Consider the following 16,471-nt stretch of genomic DNA (forward strand, 5'->3'; position numbering starts at 1 on the left):
CGCTGCCCGGGGCGCGCTGGGCTGCGGGCGGAGGTCGGCGCTCGCAGGTGCCCCCCTCAGAAAAAGAGGGTTGAAATCGCGCTGCCCCCTGGAATGGGCTGTGAGGAGACTGTGCCCGAATTCCGAGTCCTCTTGCAGGGCTGGGGCAGGGAAGAAAGGCCGCGGGAGCTCCCGTGCCCCGGCTGCCGCTGGCAGCCGCGGTGCCCGGCGCACCCCTGACCGTGCCGGCCGTGGGCGGGGCGCGGAACGCGAGGAGAAAGGGAGCCGTGGCGGGGCGGTGGCTGAGCCCGGGAGGAGGAGCGGCGGTGCGGGAGCCCCGGGCGTGGCGTGGCGGGGGCCGCGCCGCGGGTTTGGGGTGTGTGTTTTGAGTTTTCGCGTTTTGCTTTGGTTTTTTTCCTCCGTGTAGGAATGCTCTCTGGGTGAATCAACGGGACAGCTGGTTGGAAAATACCTGTTGAGATGTTGCCAGGGAACAGCTTTGCCGTGAAAGGATTCCCTTCGCAGCGCTTCCACCCGGAAAGGCCTGCCTGCTTCCGGCTGTTGTCAGCAGCTTGGCTGGCTGTGCCAGCCCCGGGGCCGCGGCTGCTGTCGCTGGGGAAGCCTGTCACCAGCCTTAGGGAACGGCACCAGCCAGGTCTCTGCACGGGGTCGCTGCGTGGTGCCCAAGGATGCCGAAGTCTGTAGGTTTGCACTCCGAAGCATACCGTGCACAGGACCTGGTGAACAGGGACCTGCACGAGGGAGGAGGAGGACACGCATGCAAAAGATTCGGTTCGGCTTGGCTTTCCCGGCTTCCCTGTTACATTCTGGAGCGAGTCCTTTTGCAGTTACCTGCGGGCACAGCAGCCACAGCACGGGCATTGAATCATCCAACAGCAAGTGTTCCTAATAAAGCCAAAGTCAGTAACTCCACTGTAACTCCACTATTTGGGGAACCTGTATAGTGGATTATTTGAAACTCCAAAGGTCAATATTTTCTAGAGCAAATGAATCACAAAGGCATTTGAATGAAGGCCTGAATAGCTTCATAGAACAAGATTTTCAGGTGTATATACCAAAGACTGTTTCAGAATTGGTCATTTTCCCCAAGGTGAAGTTTAACAGGCTCTTGTTCGTTGCTAATGTTTTGATAAACACAAGGTATTTTTTACCAGCCAGCAAGCAAATTTTGTTACCTTGATTAGTGTTTAATACTACTAATGTCGATTAGACATTAATAATTAACTGCAATTCACAAAGCTGGAGGAAACTTTGTTACCAAAAAAACTGTAAGTTCACTCCAGGTCACTTTCTGTTCTAAAAACTGCACCTTTGACAGCAATCTCCTTGTCTGACAGAAGACATTGAGTCACATGCAAGGCCAAAGTAATTGTGCTCAAGAGCTTGGCATAAGGCAAGTAAAACAAGAGAAGATGAGCCTTGAAGGAGAGAGGGGGATTCTGAGAAGAAACAGAGATAGCTAAGGATCCTGTAGTTAAGGCAATAAGAGGAGTTTTAAGAAAATTACCTGAGTAAGGGACAAGCTGAAACGTAAGATACACTGCACATTCTAGAAGTGATAATGTAAGAATGCCAGTTTGGTATCTTTAAATGAGGAATTGCTCTGGATGTCTTTTAAAAAGGAAGAACATCATAGACACTTCCAAAGAAAGCCTGTTGTCCATATATAAAGAAATAATAATTTGTGATTTATTTATTATAGTTTCTCCTTTTTTTTTTTTTTTTTTGCTACAAGATATGTTTAGGCGTTCAGCATTTAGAACTGTCTGATGGTTTTTTCCTGCATCCTTACTGGAGTCTCAATGGGTTCCGTTTTGGTTGTGTTAGCACTATGAGAGAGAGAGCAGGTGAGCTTCCTGGGTGCCCAAGCTGTTTCCTCATACTGAGGAAGACTTAAGGCTTGCTGCTGTTTTCCTTCTGTCTTCTACAGCTGTCTGATTTCTGCTGGAGAGAGACCTTGCAGGGGTGGGAATCAAACCTGGGTGATCAGGAGTAGGTGGCCTGTGTGCACAGTGAAAGTCACCTGCTCCAACCTTTAGATCTAGCACCTGGAAACTAATCTTGGGAGATTTTTCTTTCCTGCTTTCACACAATATATTATTAATTTGGTGGCTGATTTTTTTTCCTATATCTCAGTAAGAGAGATATTATGAAGTGTATTCATGTTCAGTGATACCCGTAACATATTTCAAGCTCAATGTGTTGAGGAATACTTCTCAAACAGGTGGCTTGGCCTGCAATCTGCAGATTAAAATGCAGATGGGCTCCTCGTTGGAGCTCGAGACAAGAGGCCATAAAGTCCCAGACTTTGGGATAACAAAGGACATGAAGACAGGTGACCGCAGCCAGCTGAATGCGCAACTGAGAGTTAGAGCAGAAGCCGGTGACTCCCGACCTTTTGGATAAGGTGACGCCAGTGCGCTGGATGAACACAGAGCGGGGAGGCAGGAGAAGACAAGAAGGAAGAGCGGGACTGACGCCCGGGTGAGACGATGAGGGTATAAAACCGCGGGGGTTCTCGGGCTTGGGGAGTTTGGAGGTATTCGGGTGCGCACTGCTCTCCGCTGACCACGTTGCTGAGCTATAGAGTGTGGTCGCTGTAAGAGCAAAAGGCGTCAGTGAACCAGGGACAAGGCTGGGGGTCAGGTCTTTGCGAAGGTGCTCGCTTGCCTTGGAGCCCTCGTTCCCGTAAGCTCAGGTGCGCTGGGCAGAGCGGAGGCGGCGGAGGCGCCGCTCCGTGTGCCGGGCAGAGCGCGGCTGCCCGCGGCCTCGGGCCGGAGCTGCCCGGCTCCCTGCGCGGCTCTCCCGCCCTCGCCGCCGTTTCTCTTTCGTTTTCACGCAGGCCGCGCGGTGCTGCGGGAAACGAAACTGGGCGGAGTCCGCGCCGGGCCGGGCCGGGCCGGGCCGGGCCGGGCTGGCTGCTGGAGCGCCCGCGGGTCCCGGAGCGTCGGCGGCGGCTCGGAGGTAGCGGCGGGGCGGGGGCGCGGGAGGGAGGGCAGGGGTCCGCGGGCCCGCCGAGATGGGGTGCCCGCAGCCCGGCTGCAGCGGCCTGGCCCGCGGCGCTCGGTGACGGCAGCCTGAGGTCGTCTTTGGTCCGTGTGGCTGCGCCTGAGGTCCCGGTCAAGTTCAAGTGTCGCCGGCTTTCCTCTGAAGGAACAGATCCTAATTCTGGGGAAATGTTACTGATTTTTTTCCTCCCACGGAATTCAGTGAATGATTCAGTCTTTTTCTGTCAAGAAATCTGCTAAGAAATCTTCTCTAATCACTAAATTGTCCATTCTGCTTTCAAAAAACTGTTATTCCAAGCAATGACTTCAAAAACTTTGGCAGACTAATCATTTGAATTATTAATTCGAATTGGTTTCCCATTAACTTTGTTACTGGCACCAATTTTCTATTTTATATCATAGCAGTGATCTACCAGGATTAGGGGCTGTCTTTATTCTATGTCTAGAGCAACAGACAAATCTCTGAATGTTACTTTGCAGCATCTACTGAAGATTGTGTCAAAATGGATTTTGAGTGTATGACCAGGATCAACCATTACTGTCAAGTATATAAACTTACAGTGGTTTATGACACCATCAATATGACGGGCCCAGCTCATGATCCTGAGTAAGTTTACTCTGTGTGTCAATAACTAGCAGAGCTCTTCCTGCAATGAACAAACTGGGTAAAGCTTGCAGTCGCAAATTTTAATCTGCTGAAAGCACATATGTAGTGGGAAAGCTTGTTGAAACCATGAATTGAATGGTAGGTGCAAAGGGAGGACAGCAAGGGATACAGTTTAAGGAGAAAACGTATTTCAAAGGTGATGGCTCTTTTTCAGAAAGTACCAGCAATGCAGCTGTTACTTCCTAGTAACTCTATTGTATGTTATGCATCTCCTCTCAGGAGGTCGATTGGGTTACAGCAAGTATTTCAGTTTATGACTTAAGTGCTACAAATCAAAGTGTTTACAAAGCATTGTTGATTTCTAACCAGAAAGGTTGGGTGTATTAACTCATTGGATACTAACATATTCAATGTGTAGTTTATTTTTTAACATCTCTTACAAGAAAAGAGTCTTTTCCTTAAGAAGTTTTGCTTTCCCTTTTAGAGACAATTACAGGTGATGGAATGTGTTTTACTTTTTAACATTGATATAGTGTATTTCTCCCTTGCCAAAGGATCTATAATATGTCCTTGTGTGATATTTGAAAAATTTTTTGCTAGTTTGCATGAAGACAAGCCTCATGTTAATAATTAATATGTTTTTTTGGATGTGTTGCATTTTGTCAGACAGCACTGTCTATGCAGACTTATTCTTAAATCTGACTACCATCCCAGAATAAATTAATAAATATTATCTGGATCTCAAATGTTAATCAGTTATCTTAATTTTTTCCCCATAAGGCTCATGTAATTAAAAAAAGTAACCCTTATTGCAGCAATGACTACAGCTCTGACACACAGCAACATCTTAATGCTTCAAAAGTGATGGCAAGGGACTGACAGAACTTACATACATTCCAAATTATTTATCCCGTTTATTGTGCTTCTTCTTTGCTTTTCTGTGTGTTCTGCTACATTCACAAATGCAATTCAGCCCATTGTGTGACAGTGGTATCTAGGAAAATCCTGGGTAACTTGGGCTATTTCAAGGATACCGTGTAAAGTGTTTGGCTATAGGGATGTGTGCTATAAACCTCCTTCAGTGCCCTTGTGCTGCTCTTTCCCGATGTTCTGCCTGCTAACAGGATGCATTGACCACAATGTAAGAAGGTTGTGAGAGCCCAGGATGGCTCAGTCCTGAGCTTTCTTGGTCAGGGAACACAGTGAGTGGACAATTAGACCAGTCCTGCCTAAACCTGTCAAGTCTGGGAATTGCTTATTAACTTGGGGTTCATGGTGGATAAGTATGACTCTGCATTTGTGACCACCTCATGTAACACTCCTGCAGGTAACCATCAACTTGGTCATGGAGACTCAGATTGCAGATTTCCTCAGGATGCTTAAATAAAATGGTATCTTTGGATGCAATGTCATAGCTGAATGTGTGTAGTATTCAGAGCTTAGGTATGGGTTGACTGACAAACTCCATCCTGAAAAACAATCTTTCTTACAGGTTTTGTTTTTTCTTTCCTATGTGTAGAGTATATGGCCCACTATGGGTGTGCCTTGTTTGCCCCCTTGAGATTTCTTGTTAAGCCTTGCTTACACAATGAGAGGAACCACTGTTCTGCATCTTCATTGTTTTCCACCCAAACATTTTGCACTACTTTGAAAGCAAACCAGTGGGAGATTTCAAGTCAGAACTACAATTTATCAGGAAAATTAAAATAAAGGCAATAGTACAGAAATACTGGCTTAAACTAACAGAGTCAGAATATGACCTGATCCCCTGCTGGTCAGGGCAGTGGTAGCAGTCTGATTAAATGGTGGCTGCAGTCCTACTGGAGTGATGGATGTGGTTCTGTCAAAGCTGTGATCCTGCAGAAAGATCTGGTCCTTCTCTGGAGGTCCAGTGGTGGTTATTTAGTTCTTGTTCTCTGGGAATCCAGTGGTAGTGCTCCTCTGGTGTTCTAGGCCTCAGATTATATACAGGCAAGAACGTTCAGTTCCTCCCCCTGGGCGGGGCATTTCACAATGGGACGATGTAATTCTGTGAGTCATACTGGGAGACCTTGATGACCTGTTAGCGGAGATGGTCCCCTCAGGGTGGCAGCTCTTTCCCCAGAGGGACTTACCAGGGCTGAGTTATGGAGAAGAAAAAGAACACTGCCCCTTCTATCTTAACAGCCTACAGAGATGGTAATAGAATACATACTTTTGGTTACATCTTCCATTGTAATCCAAGACACATTTCCTTAAAGGGAAGTGGAGAAAGAAGTTGAAATAATGAAAAAAGTGAGTCCCTAAGGTCACTACACTATTTGAGACAAATTTTCCCACAGAGGAGCTCGTGGTGCTGCACCTTGACTGCGTGAATCCATCTTGTTGGCTGTGAGCCTTTACACGCTCTGCCGCAGTGTGAAGCACAGACGTGCCCTGAGGCTCTAACGGTCCCTTTAACATGGTGCAAGTGTGTGCTGCTGCCAAAGGCAGAAATCCAGTAGTTTTCTCCTCTGTTGCCTTTCGTGCAAAGGCAGTATCAGAAACATTAGGGGATTTGGAGCTGCAGGACAAGCCGGATCTGTGTAAGGACTGATTTGTCTGAAAACCATTCATTATTAGGGCACAGTGGTAGGTTGACGCCAGGAGGCAGTGAAACCCCAAGCCAACTACTCACTTCCCCCCGGTGGGACAGGGAGGGAATCACAAAGGTGAAAGGGAGAAAAACTTGTGGATCAAGATAAAGATAGTTTAATAGGTAAAGCATAGCTGGATGTGTGACCAAAGCAAAATAAAGAAGTTGCTTACTCCTTCCCATCAGCAGGCAGATGTTTCCAGGAAAGTGAGGCTTCATGATGCCTAATGTTTACTTGGGAAGGTAAACACTATAGCCCTGGGTGTCTCCTCTTCCTTCTTCATCTCCCAGCTTTTATTGTTGAGAGCACGGCATGGAATATCCCTCTGACCACTTGCCTTGGTTGTGTCTCTTGCCAGCCTCTCACATATCCCCCCTCTGCTTGCTGGAAGGCCAGAGTGGGAAAAAGAAAAAAACTTTGGTGCTGTGCAAACACTGCTCAGCAATAGGTAAAACATCAACCCTGTGTAATCCCAAAGCCACAACATAGCACCATTCTGTCTGCTCTGAAGAAAGTTAACCCCATCCCAGCCAGACCGAGTGCAGTCAGTCCTGAGCTGCATCAGATTCCCATTCTGGTTCATGGAGTTGCCATATGGGAAGCAGGACACGCACAATTGTGGAATGGAGGGACACAGAGGGAAGGGATCAGCAGTTGAGCACAGAAAGGCTCAACTGTGTTTGTTTGTTGGTAATTTTTTTTGGTTTTGGTGGGGCTTTTTGTGACTGCCTTTAAATTCATGTCTCACAACCACTGGATGTGGTTTTTGCACTTACTAAGCAGTGTATGTCACAGGGTATTAAAGGTGAGTGTAATGTCTCATCTAGTTTCATGAAATCAAGGTTAGCTCATCTTTCCTCTGTATAGTGTCAAACTGCTGAGATGTGTCCTGGTGTTAGGGCTTCACAACTTTGCTTGTAACAATGCTGACCTCATCCATTCTCTTGCTTTTAAAAATTAAATTGTTTAGATTTTAAGAAGCAGTTAAGCAGTTAAAAATACTGTTGGAACTAATAAAGTACACGCATTTGTGACTAGAGAGGAAACTTTAAAAAATATTTATACTAAAGAATTACAATAATCATAGGTTTGATATAATAAAAACACATTAATGCTTCAATACCTCCTGGTTATCCTATAGTGCTTTGTAGATAATAAACCCAAAGTTTAATCTGATAACATTATTAAAGTGTATATGTGGGAAAATGTAGCAGTGTTTTAGACAAGTTTCCTTCATTGCAGGTTCACAGTTTTGGTCAAAATAAATGGTGAGGAATATGGTACGGGCAGTGGTAAAAGTAAAAAAGAAGCAAAAGCAATGGCAGCAAAAAAAACGTGGGAAATGATTGAGAAACAGGTGAGTAAATAGGATTAAGTTTTGCGGGTTTTTTAGTAGTAAATGTTGAAGATGACTATCTAAAAGTAGACTTTCAATAAAATGTTGTTCACTTTGAAACAGTTTCTAATTACTTGTCTTCATTCTGTCTTATTCAGCACTTTTCTGCTTTTTGTCGCTGAATTGTTTTCCTTATTGTTCTCCTATAGGGTTGATATCTAATATTGTGAGTGTTTCCTCCTCTGCTGTTATAGGAGGATAAGGAAATGTATTTGCCTTTTTTAAGCTGCCTTGGTATATCCAGAGTGGACAGTGGTCCTTTTATATCTTGGTGACTGTTCAGTAATTCAATGTCTTTAAAACATTTGCAGGGCATTACTCAGTGTGTCTGTTGCCACTTTGCTAATGAAATTGCTTACTTTCGCTTGTTCTCATTAATCTTTTTTTCCTTGTCATTATAGTCTTTACAGTATAGTTGGGTATATACTCTATCCTTCCTTGGTTTAGTCTAGGTTTGTATTTTGCTCCTTAGCTTTCTGCCCAGTGTTCTGCCCTTCTTTGTTTGCCATTCTTTATTTTTCTTTTTGACTCTGAATGCTTCTTAGCACCTTTTGAGTGAAATCTTTCCTTACCTTTTTCTATATGGCTTTTATTGTGTCACTGTCATTACTTTAACACAATTGCTGTGTGTTTGCTGCTGTTACTACTGTTTACTAATCACGAGACAGCTGAAAAGTCCTGCTTTCCCCTCTTGTACACGCACAGGAGCATTTGCAGCCCTTGCCAAATGGCAGCATCAGCAGCATCCTGCTGCCATTCTTTCTTCGCAGCTCATTCCCTATATTTTCCTAAAAGAGGTAGGATGAGGCATGGGGAGAGGTTGTTAGAGGCAGAAGTGTAGTACTTGGAAAGCTAGGTTTACATTTATTCAAAATGTAATAATTAGGCTTGGAATGTCTGTCCTTTGCCACAAAGGACTCAGTAAATGGAAACTTGGGATTTCTCAAGAGTCTTTTGAAATGTGGACAAACCTTGCAGCTACATTAGTTCTTGTGCACTCTTTATCTTAATGTATTTTTTAAGCTTTAGTTTTTAAGTTACCTGTTTTGTTTGTTTTATAGTGTAAGAGTCCCTCTAATATGGCTGCTGCAGAGTTAACGACAACTCAAGCAACCTTATCACCTGCACTAGATAAAGATTATGTCAGCCTATTAAATATTTTTTCACAAAGGACGTTGCAAATAGTTGATTATCCTAACAGAACTCGTACTGGAGATGCCCATGCTCCCACGTAAGATATAATTTATCTTCCTACTTCCTTCTAATACTTTGTTGTGTTTACTAATGCTACCATTAGTTATCCTTGGTCATATTAGATGAATCTTTAGAAAGAGTCACACCATCTGTCTGAGTGCATTATCCAAAAGCTTCTGGAACTCTGTCAGGCTTGGTGCTGTGGCCACTTCCCTGGGGAGCCTGTTCCAGTACCCGACCACCCTCTGGGTGAAGAACCTGTTCCTGATATCTGACCTAAACTTATTCTGACTCAGCTTCATGCTGCCTCTTTGAGTCATGTCACTGGTCACCAGAGAGAAGAGATCAGTACCTGCCCCTCCTCTTCACCTCACAGGGAAGTTGTAGAGTGTAGTGAGGTCTCCCATCAGTCTCCTCTTCTCCAGGCTGAACAGACCAAGTGCCTTCAGCTGCTCCTGATACGGCTTCCCCTCAAGGCCCTCCACCATTTTTGTTGCCATCCTTTGGACACTCCTCAATAGCTTAATGTTGTTTTTATATTATGGCGCACAAAACTGCCCCAGCACTCGAGGTGAGGCCACCCCAATACAGAGCAGAGTGGGACAATCCCCTCCCTTGCCCAGCTGGCGATGCTGTGCCTGATGCATCCCTGCTTGGCCCTCCTGGCTGCCAGGGCACTGCTGGCTCATGTTCAATTTGCCATCGACCAGGACCCCCAGGCCCCTTTCTGCAGTGCTGCTCTCCAACCTCCTGTTCCCAAGTCTATACACGCAACCTGGGTTGTCCCATCCCAGCTGCAGAACTCAGCACTTGCCCTTGTTAAATTTTACATGGTTGGTGATTGCCCATCTCTTAATTTCAGTGTGTTGTTCTCTCTGCAGGGCTTCCCTGCCCTTGAGGGAGGCAACAGCTCCTCCCAGTTTAGTCTTGTCAGCAAAATTACTTGGTATCCTTCAAGTCCTGTGTACAAGTTGTTAATGAAGAGCTTGGAGAGCACAGGGCTGAGGATGGAGCCCTCTGGAACCCCACTAGTGACAGGTCCCCAGTCTGATGTCACCCCACTCACTGTAACCCTTTGTGCCTGACCTGTGAGCCAGTTGCTCACCCGTCATGTAACCATGGTTATCCAGCTGCGGGCTGGACATTTTGTCCAGAAGGACACTGTGAGATATGGTACCAAAAGCTTTGCTGAAGTCCAGAAAGATTCATCATCTGGCTTCCCTCGATCAGCTATGTGGGGTACCCTCTCAGAGAAGGAAATCAGGACTTCCCCTTCATGAAGCCATGCTGGCTGTGACCAATGACTGTGTTGTCCTCCAGGTGTTTATCAATACCTCCCAGAATAATCTTTTCCATAATTGTACTTTCAGGTGCTGAAAGTGGATTATCTTGAAAACACAACCAATTAGTTACCTGTCATTATTAATTAGATTAAATATATATTGGAAACACTGTCTTGAAGATGCATACTTCAGATTTCCATTCTATAATGTCAGTTGATTGTAGTGTTTAAAAATCATTCAATTAACACTTGTCATATGGGATAAGACCTGATTCCCTGTTGTGTTTTACAGGTATTCTGTTAGCTGTACAGTTAGTGGTGTTTTGTATGGGAAGGGCACTGGATCTTCTCTAGCTGCTGCAAAACAAGCTGCTGCAAAAGAAGCATATGAGAAGGTAAATAAGAAAAGCTCTCTGACAGTATGTGCTATGTTGAGCTTTAACACTGAAGTTTAAATCTTTGAACCAATTTCCTCATTGTATTTAAAAGTATATTCCATGGATTCCATTAAAGAGGGAAAAAATCAGTATTTTAGTATGTTGGTTGGGCTACTGTTAGTAGAATTTATGTTGTGTTTCTATATTCAATTCTGGATTTAAAAAAAAATCTTAACAGTTGATATCTCTGTGTTTCAGAATAGGTCTGATATGTTGTCATCCAAGGAAGCACACATATTAAAAATTTCTAAACTCTGACTTGTATACCAGTTGTCTTCTGTGTGAAGTGTTGTTGAGCTGGCAGGCTGTGAACGTACTTCTTTTACTGCCTTCTGTTGGATCAAAAATCTATTGTGTAATGTGAGAGGCAAAAGCAGGAGTCAGAATCAACTGGACTTGCCTTCTGTAGTGTTCCAAGGCAGAGTCTGGTGAAACAATTACTGACACCATCCTCTGGAGAGCAGAGATGTTGGCTTCATGCTGGCAGCTGTTATTTCCACATGTGCAAAAAATTATCAGAATTCCAATAGTGATCTAAACCCACTTCAGAAATGCATAGAACATATAAACTAGCTTAAATGGAGTGTAGTTTAAAGTAAGGAGTGGCAGTATGGGGGAAGGAAGAAACTTCTTTTACTTTTAAGTACTTTTAAAATTATTTGGCTGTTACTGTGAAATTTCAATGCTTTTTTAATCATCTTAAAGTCAACCATGTAATTGGCCTATTATGTCCAAATTAATGGCTCTAGGAGCCTTTCTTAATATTTTCCTATGTTGCAAACCCAGGGATCTTTTCATTTTCATCAAAATCTGCAGACTTGTTCAAGCAGAACTTGTATACCAATTAGTTTAAATTTAGGGTGGGTTGTTTTGGTTTGGTTTTAATTTTTATTCTCAGTGATGTCTGTGTAACAAACAAAATGTAACTGGCAAAAAGTAGCAAAGATCCAGTACTCCTGTATTTAAAAAAAAAGGGGTTTATCTGTTGGCTCTCATTGAAACATAAACCCTATGTTTTTGTTTCCATGATACCATGATGGAAAACCAGGAAACATTAAAAAATAAAGTTTGTTTACTTTTTATGAGGTGATGATCTATATCCATTGTAGGTGCTTTTAAAGTTACTTTTATGCTCTTATGACATGGGTAGGAGGAGGAAGGGGAGGAACCTCTGCTGAGTATTTGGGATAAGGTTTTTTTATTCAACTCCAATTTAGTTATACAAGTTTTGCAGTGTTTTCATGCTGAAGACATTGAATGTCAATTTGTACTGACTTGGATTTTCAGTTCTGCAGGTTACATATATCAAAGCCTATGCAGATCTCATTTTCCACACAGCAATTGCACATGCAGCAAACAACGAAGATACTTGCTTTTCATAACTCTTACTCTTATCCTGGTTTTGAATAGAATCCAGACTCTACTTTTGTAAATGTGTCTGTATAATATGCTCACTGTGACAGGCCCCTGCGTTTTTCCTTTCTCTGGGTGGAAATTGGGCAAATGCCTTTCTTCTGCAGGGCTTTGACTGTGTAGTGCAGTTAACAACTTGCTCTTAGGACCCTGTAATCTTCCCTCTCCCCTCTTTGGCTGGCATCTTTTGCATTAGGGATTTGTTTATGTGATTTTGTTAAACAGTCTTGGCTTTTGTTTTTTTTCCAGATTGAAACTGAAGGATCTAATGGCAACTTTACATTTAGCAAATACAACAATTCCTCTCAAGTGCCAAATGAGTCTGACTCAGAGTAAGTTGGGTTCACTGCTAATGTGGTAACAGTATATTTACTAATCTTAGAGGGTAATGTGCTCTAATTCTAAATAAAATTTATCATAGTTTGTTTTACTGCAGTATAAAAACCATTTAATTTTAACTTTTGTTCCTTAAACTTCTGAGCAAAGTTCGTTCTTCTTCTGCAGTTTTATGTGAGTCTGTATAGGATAGCTTATAGTAAGTTTAGAGCTTTCTGGCTTATTCATATTTTGCCATAGGTAGTTCTTTCATAAGTGTTTTTACTGTGATGTAAATGGATTAACTGCCTCATTCAATAGCATTATTTCATGCCATTTTAACACTCCTATTGTGACACTCTCATGAATTCAGTGTAATTCAATTTCGGTACTTTCCTGTGCTCTGTATTCTGCTTTCTTCTCTCCCCTTTTTCTTTATTTTTCGCCCTTTTTTCATTCTACATGAATCTTCATTTCCACCAAAGGGAAAAATATGCTTAGCAAAAGAAACTGAACATACATTAAGTTTGATATGTGATTTGAGAATCAGCAATTTGACTATAGTGCCACTACCACTTTTACATTCTTCTATCTTCTAGATACCACAGACTCATTTAATAATAGAAATAAAGGAGAATATTACAAAGTGTTGTTATTTTAGTAGCTTTCAAGCAGGACATTTTGTAGTTTAAATCAGTCATGATTGTTAATGCCTTTTCAGGTTTTGCTTTAAAAACTGTGTATTTTTTGGTACTACTTCATTTCTTGTGACAATAATTTTATTTATTATTGTGTTACTTAACTAAAAATAGTCCATTATTTTTCAATAAAACCAGCATTCGCTTTGATGGTTCTACTGCAAAGTTGGTAGAAAAAATGAAAGACATGGCAATATGTGAAAAGCCTTCACCTTCTCAGGTATAGTATGAAAATGGTCTTCCTCATAATTACATTTTAGACACAGAATAGGGCATGCTTCTTGTCAGAGTGTAACATCAGTTTGTTCTTTTATCCACTAATCAATAGGAAATACATGCATTTTTCCTAAGAATATTCAGTACATTCTTACTGTTAACCATTAGTAATTTCCTTCTGTACAGTGGATCAAATTTATGCAGTGTTGAACAAATGGCAGTACTCCCAAGAAAAGGGGTCAAACTAAGCTCATTTTTTGCAATGATAATGTTATGCATAGCATATGTGAAAAACACTGAGCTAAGATATGGCTTCATTCTTATTACATTGTTTAAATAAGGTATGATTATAGGCAATTCCTAGATACATCATCAGACATATTTTAAACCAACTACCATGAAAATATTCAGGATACCTCAGTTAGGCTTTTTTTCTGTTTTCCATGTAGAGAAATGCACAAAGTTCTGCCCTGAAGCCCAAAAGGTATGTGTTTATTTCTAGATTTCTATCTCCTGTAACTATATTGCAAACCACTTTATTTTTTCCACCTCTAGTAAAGAAATGCTGCTACTGGGAGGTACATTTTTTTTCTCATCATGTGTTAGAAAAATGGCTCATTATAAACTTTGCTTTTATCCTTGTTAAAGAAAATTGGCAGTTAATTTTCCTAATGAAAGAAACAAGGAAGAAGAAAAAAAAAAGTCAGATTCAAATCAAGGTTTGCCAGATGTGGACACAAATACCGGAGAAGATAATGGAAGTCCACACACTGTCAATAAAACGTAAGAAGGATTTTTTTAAAAATTAATATTTCTAAGGCAATTACAGTATGTATGAATCTAGATTTGTTTCTTTATTTATGGTAGAAAGAGGGAAAATACTGCTGTAAAAAGAACTTTCAAAGAAAATTTGTATTAGATTTCTTTTCCTGGAAATTTCAAATATAGCATAGGAATAGGCATGCAGTGGTATTTAAAGCTCACAACCAAATGTTATTTATGTGAAGATGTGAGGGTAATTACCTGACAGGCCTGCAAGGGTCAATTTCCCTTGTTTTAATCTCCAAGACTATGATTAAGACCTGTAGATTGTCAAGTGATCACTGTAGAATGATATTTCAGTAGATGTATTATATCTGTCAAGTTTATTTTTATATCCTTAAATTGAAAATAAAGTATAATTAAGTGTGGTTTTCTTTTTTTTCTTGTTTTTTTAAGATTTCTTGAAAATTTTAAAAACATAGAGCCTATTGGTGAAGGTGGTTTTGGGAATGTTTTCAAGGCAACATCAAAGTGTGATAAGATAACCTATGCAATCAAACGAGTTGAATTCACAGAGTATGTACTGTATATTTACTTCTGCCTTCTAGGACAACCTTAATCAAGATTTTAGTACTTTGTTTTCTCTCTTCAGCAATCCTAGGAGTATTTAGGTGATTTTCATTATTAATTGTCTATCCTTTCTAGTAAACTTTTTTCTTTATTTCCAAGTGAAGCTGAAAATGGTGCTGAAACTTTGTTAATTTTTGCCTGTAATGGGTTAATTTCTGCTGGACCTGTAAAAATGTAGGTGTGCTAAGTTCTCCTGAGCAGAGTAGTGCTCTGGTTGCTAATATTGCAAAATCTATTTGAAGAAAACTTGATGATTATTAAAACATTGAAAGCAGCCCTGTTACTTTTGACAGGCTACATGGAAAATTTCCATATAAGTAATCCATAATAAGTATAATTAGGGAAAGTAGAAAAAAATCCAAGTAATAAATTCTGTGGTTTGTAATTGAAAGATGCTTTATATATGACCCATGTAGTCATTACTCTCATGCTGTGTTACTTGTCTTTTGTAAATCTCAACAGAGAATGATGATCCTAATTTTTTTTGAAGTAATTTTCTGTAACCAGAAATACTGTGAAGTATTTTATCAGCAGTTGAAAAAACTAATTTCTTGTAGGTAATCTATTGAAAATGTTTTAAGTTGTTGGAGATATGTGTACATTACACAATCCCTTTGGATTCTTGTGTTCTTTGCAAATACCTGTTATTTTCATTGGTATTGCAGTCTTGAGAACTATACTAAAAACCTTCTACTGATTCTTCAAGTAATGCTGCTTTGCTGATGGGTTTGCAGCTATCTGCTTTTTCAGCCTTTTTTGAGTGGGGCTTTAATTTCTAGTATGGTTAAAACATTTGTTGCACTTTGAATAACTGAGCAGATGAAAGAAAACCCACCAAATTTGTAACTTCAGTTTTGACCTTTGAACTTATATGAAGGAGAATATTATGCTTGGTTTCTAAATTAATGTAAAACTATCTGTATCCTGCCACTTGATAGCATATCTTTTATTTAACTTTGTATTACACTGTAATAGGGAAATGCCTCTATTTTTTTTTTTTCCTCTTTACCCCCTCCTGATAGGAAAGTAGAGCGTGAAGCAGAAGGACTTGCAAGACTTACACATGAGAACATAGTGCGGTATCATAGCAGCTGGAAGGGGTATGACCATATAAAGTACTCAGACTCAAGGTAACTACAAAAGAATAGTTTGCATTCACAAACATGTTTGCCATAGTGAACTTTATGCTGTGAAAAATAAAGGCTGATAATTGGTTATCAATTATTATACAAATATAAATGCACACATGTGCAAACATACTGCTAGGAGAAAAGGCACAGTACTTTCCAGCAGCAGGCTGTATGTAATAAGGTGTATTTATATCTTCTTTTCCTTGATTAATAAGATAAGTTATATAATTTTCTATTTCCCCTCTCTCTTAATATATGGACTTAGTGAATTTATACAGGAGAGTAAGAATGCAGAAAATCTGGGGCAAGAATTAACATCAGAAACTAAAAATTGGCTGACAATTTGCTATCAAATTCCTGACCAGAAGTTTCCTTTTTATAATAAGTACTGGTCAGCCAGTAGCTATCATAGATTTATTTATTTCCCTAAGTTAGTATTTTAACCATGATGCCCAAAACAGTTTTGATTGTTTAGAACAGAAAACCAAAATGAAATGCTCTTTAATTTAGAGGTAGCCTTTCAACACTAAGACTTCTGGGAAAACAGTGGTGAGAGTTTTACTTGTAAGTTAGACTATTAACTTTTCCAAGATTCTGTAGTAAGTTTTTTTCACTAGCTGTAAATCCATACTCTTCAGATAGGCTGCCATACTTACTTAGAGCCATAAAATATTAATGGATGCAAAATCATGGTTGGCATGATACCTCTCCATTACTGTGCTCATTAAATGAGGAGTAAAAGGGGGGGGGAAGTCTGTCAAAACGGAA

General features: G+C 41.0%; 1 protein-coding gene across 5 annotated transcripts in view; it reads left to right on the forward strand.

Annotated features, from left to right (window-relative positions):
* EIF2AK2 (eukaryotic translation initiation factor 2 alpha kinase 2) overlaps positions 1-16,471 on the forward strand; it is a 25,064-nt gene continuing 8,593 nt past the window's right edge. Inside the window, exons 1-15 of one of the 5 annotated variants that reach the window (XM_042021978.1) lie at positions 23-305; positions 407-899; positions 1,736-1,847; positions 2,225-2,484; positions 3,489-3,615; positions 7,473-7,587; positions 8,688-8,857; positions 10,395-10,497; positions 12,202-12,284; positions 12,482-12,487; positions 13,104-13,185; positions 13,631-13,665; positions 13,830-13,964; positions 14,400-14,519; positions 15,596-15,703. In XM_042021978.1, coding sequence (XP_041877912.1) covers positions 3,512-3,615; positions 7,473-7,587; positions 8,688-8,857; positions 10,395-10,497; positions 12,202-12,284; positions 12,482-12,487; positions 13,104-13,185; positions 13,631-13,665; positions 13,830-13,964; positions 14,400-14,519; positions 15,596-15,703 — 1,061 coding nt within the window. In that variant the 5' untranslated portion in view covers positions 23-305; positions 407-899; positions 1,736-1,847; positions 2,225-2,484; positions 3,489-3,511. Of the gene's footprint in view, positions 306-406; positions 900-1,735; positions 2,485-2,613; positions 2,965-3,488; positions 3,616-7,472; positions 7,588-8,687; positions 8,858-10,394; positions 10,498-12,201; positions 12,285-12,481; positions 12,488-13,103; positions 13,186-13,630; positions 13,666-13,829; positions 13,965-14,399; positions 14,520-15,595; positions 15,704-16,471 lie in introns of those variants that run through there. The other 4 variants (XM_042021977.1, XM_042021980.1, XM_042021979.1 and 1 more) reach the window with 4 other exon arrangements.

The sequence above is a fragment of the Corvus kubaryi genome, unplaced genomic scaffold, assembly GCF_017639235.1.
Source record: "Corvus kubaryi isolate FWS band 111438036 unplaced genomic scaffold, C.kubaryi_AGA036_p1.0 37184, whole genome shotgun sequence".
Classification (NCBI taxonomy): Eukaryota; Metazoa; Chordata; class Aves; order Passeriformes; family Corvidae; genus Corvus; species Corvus kubaryi.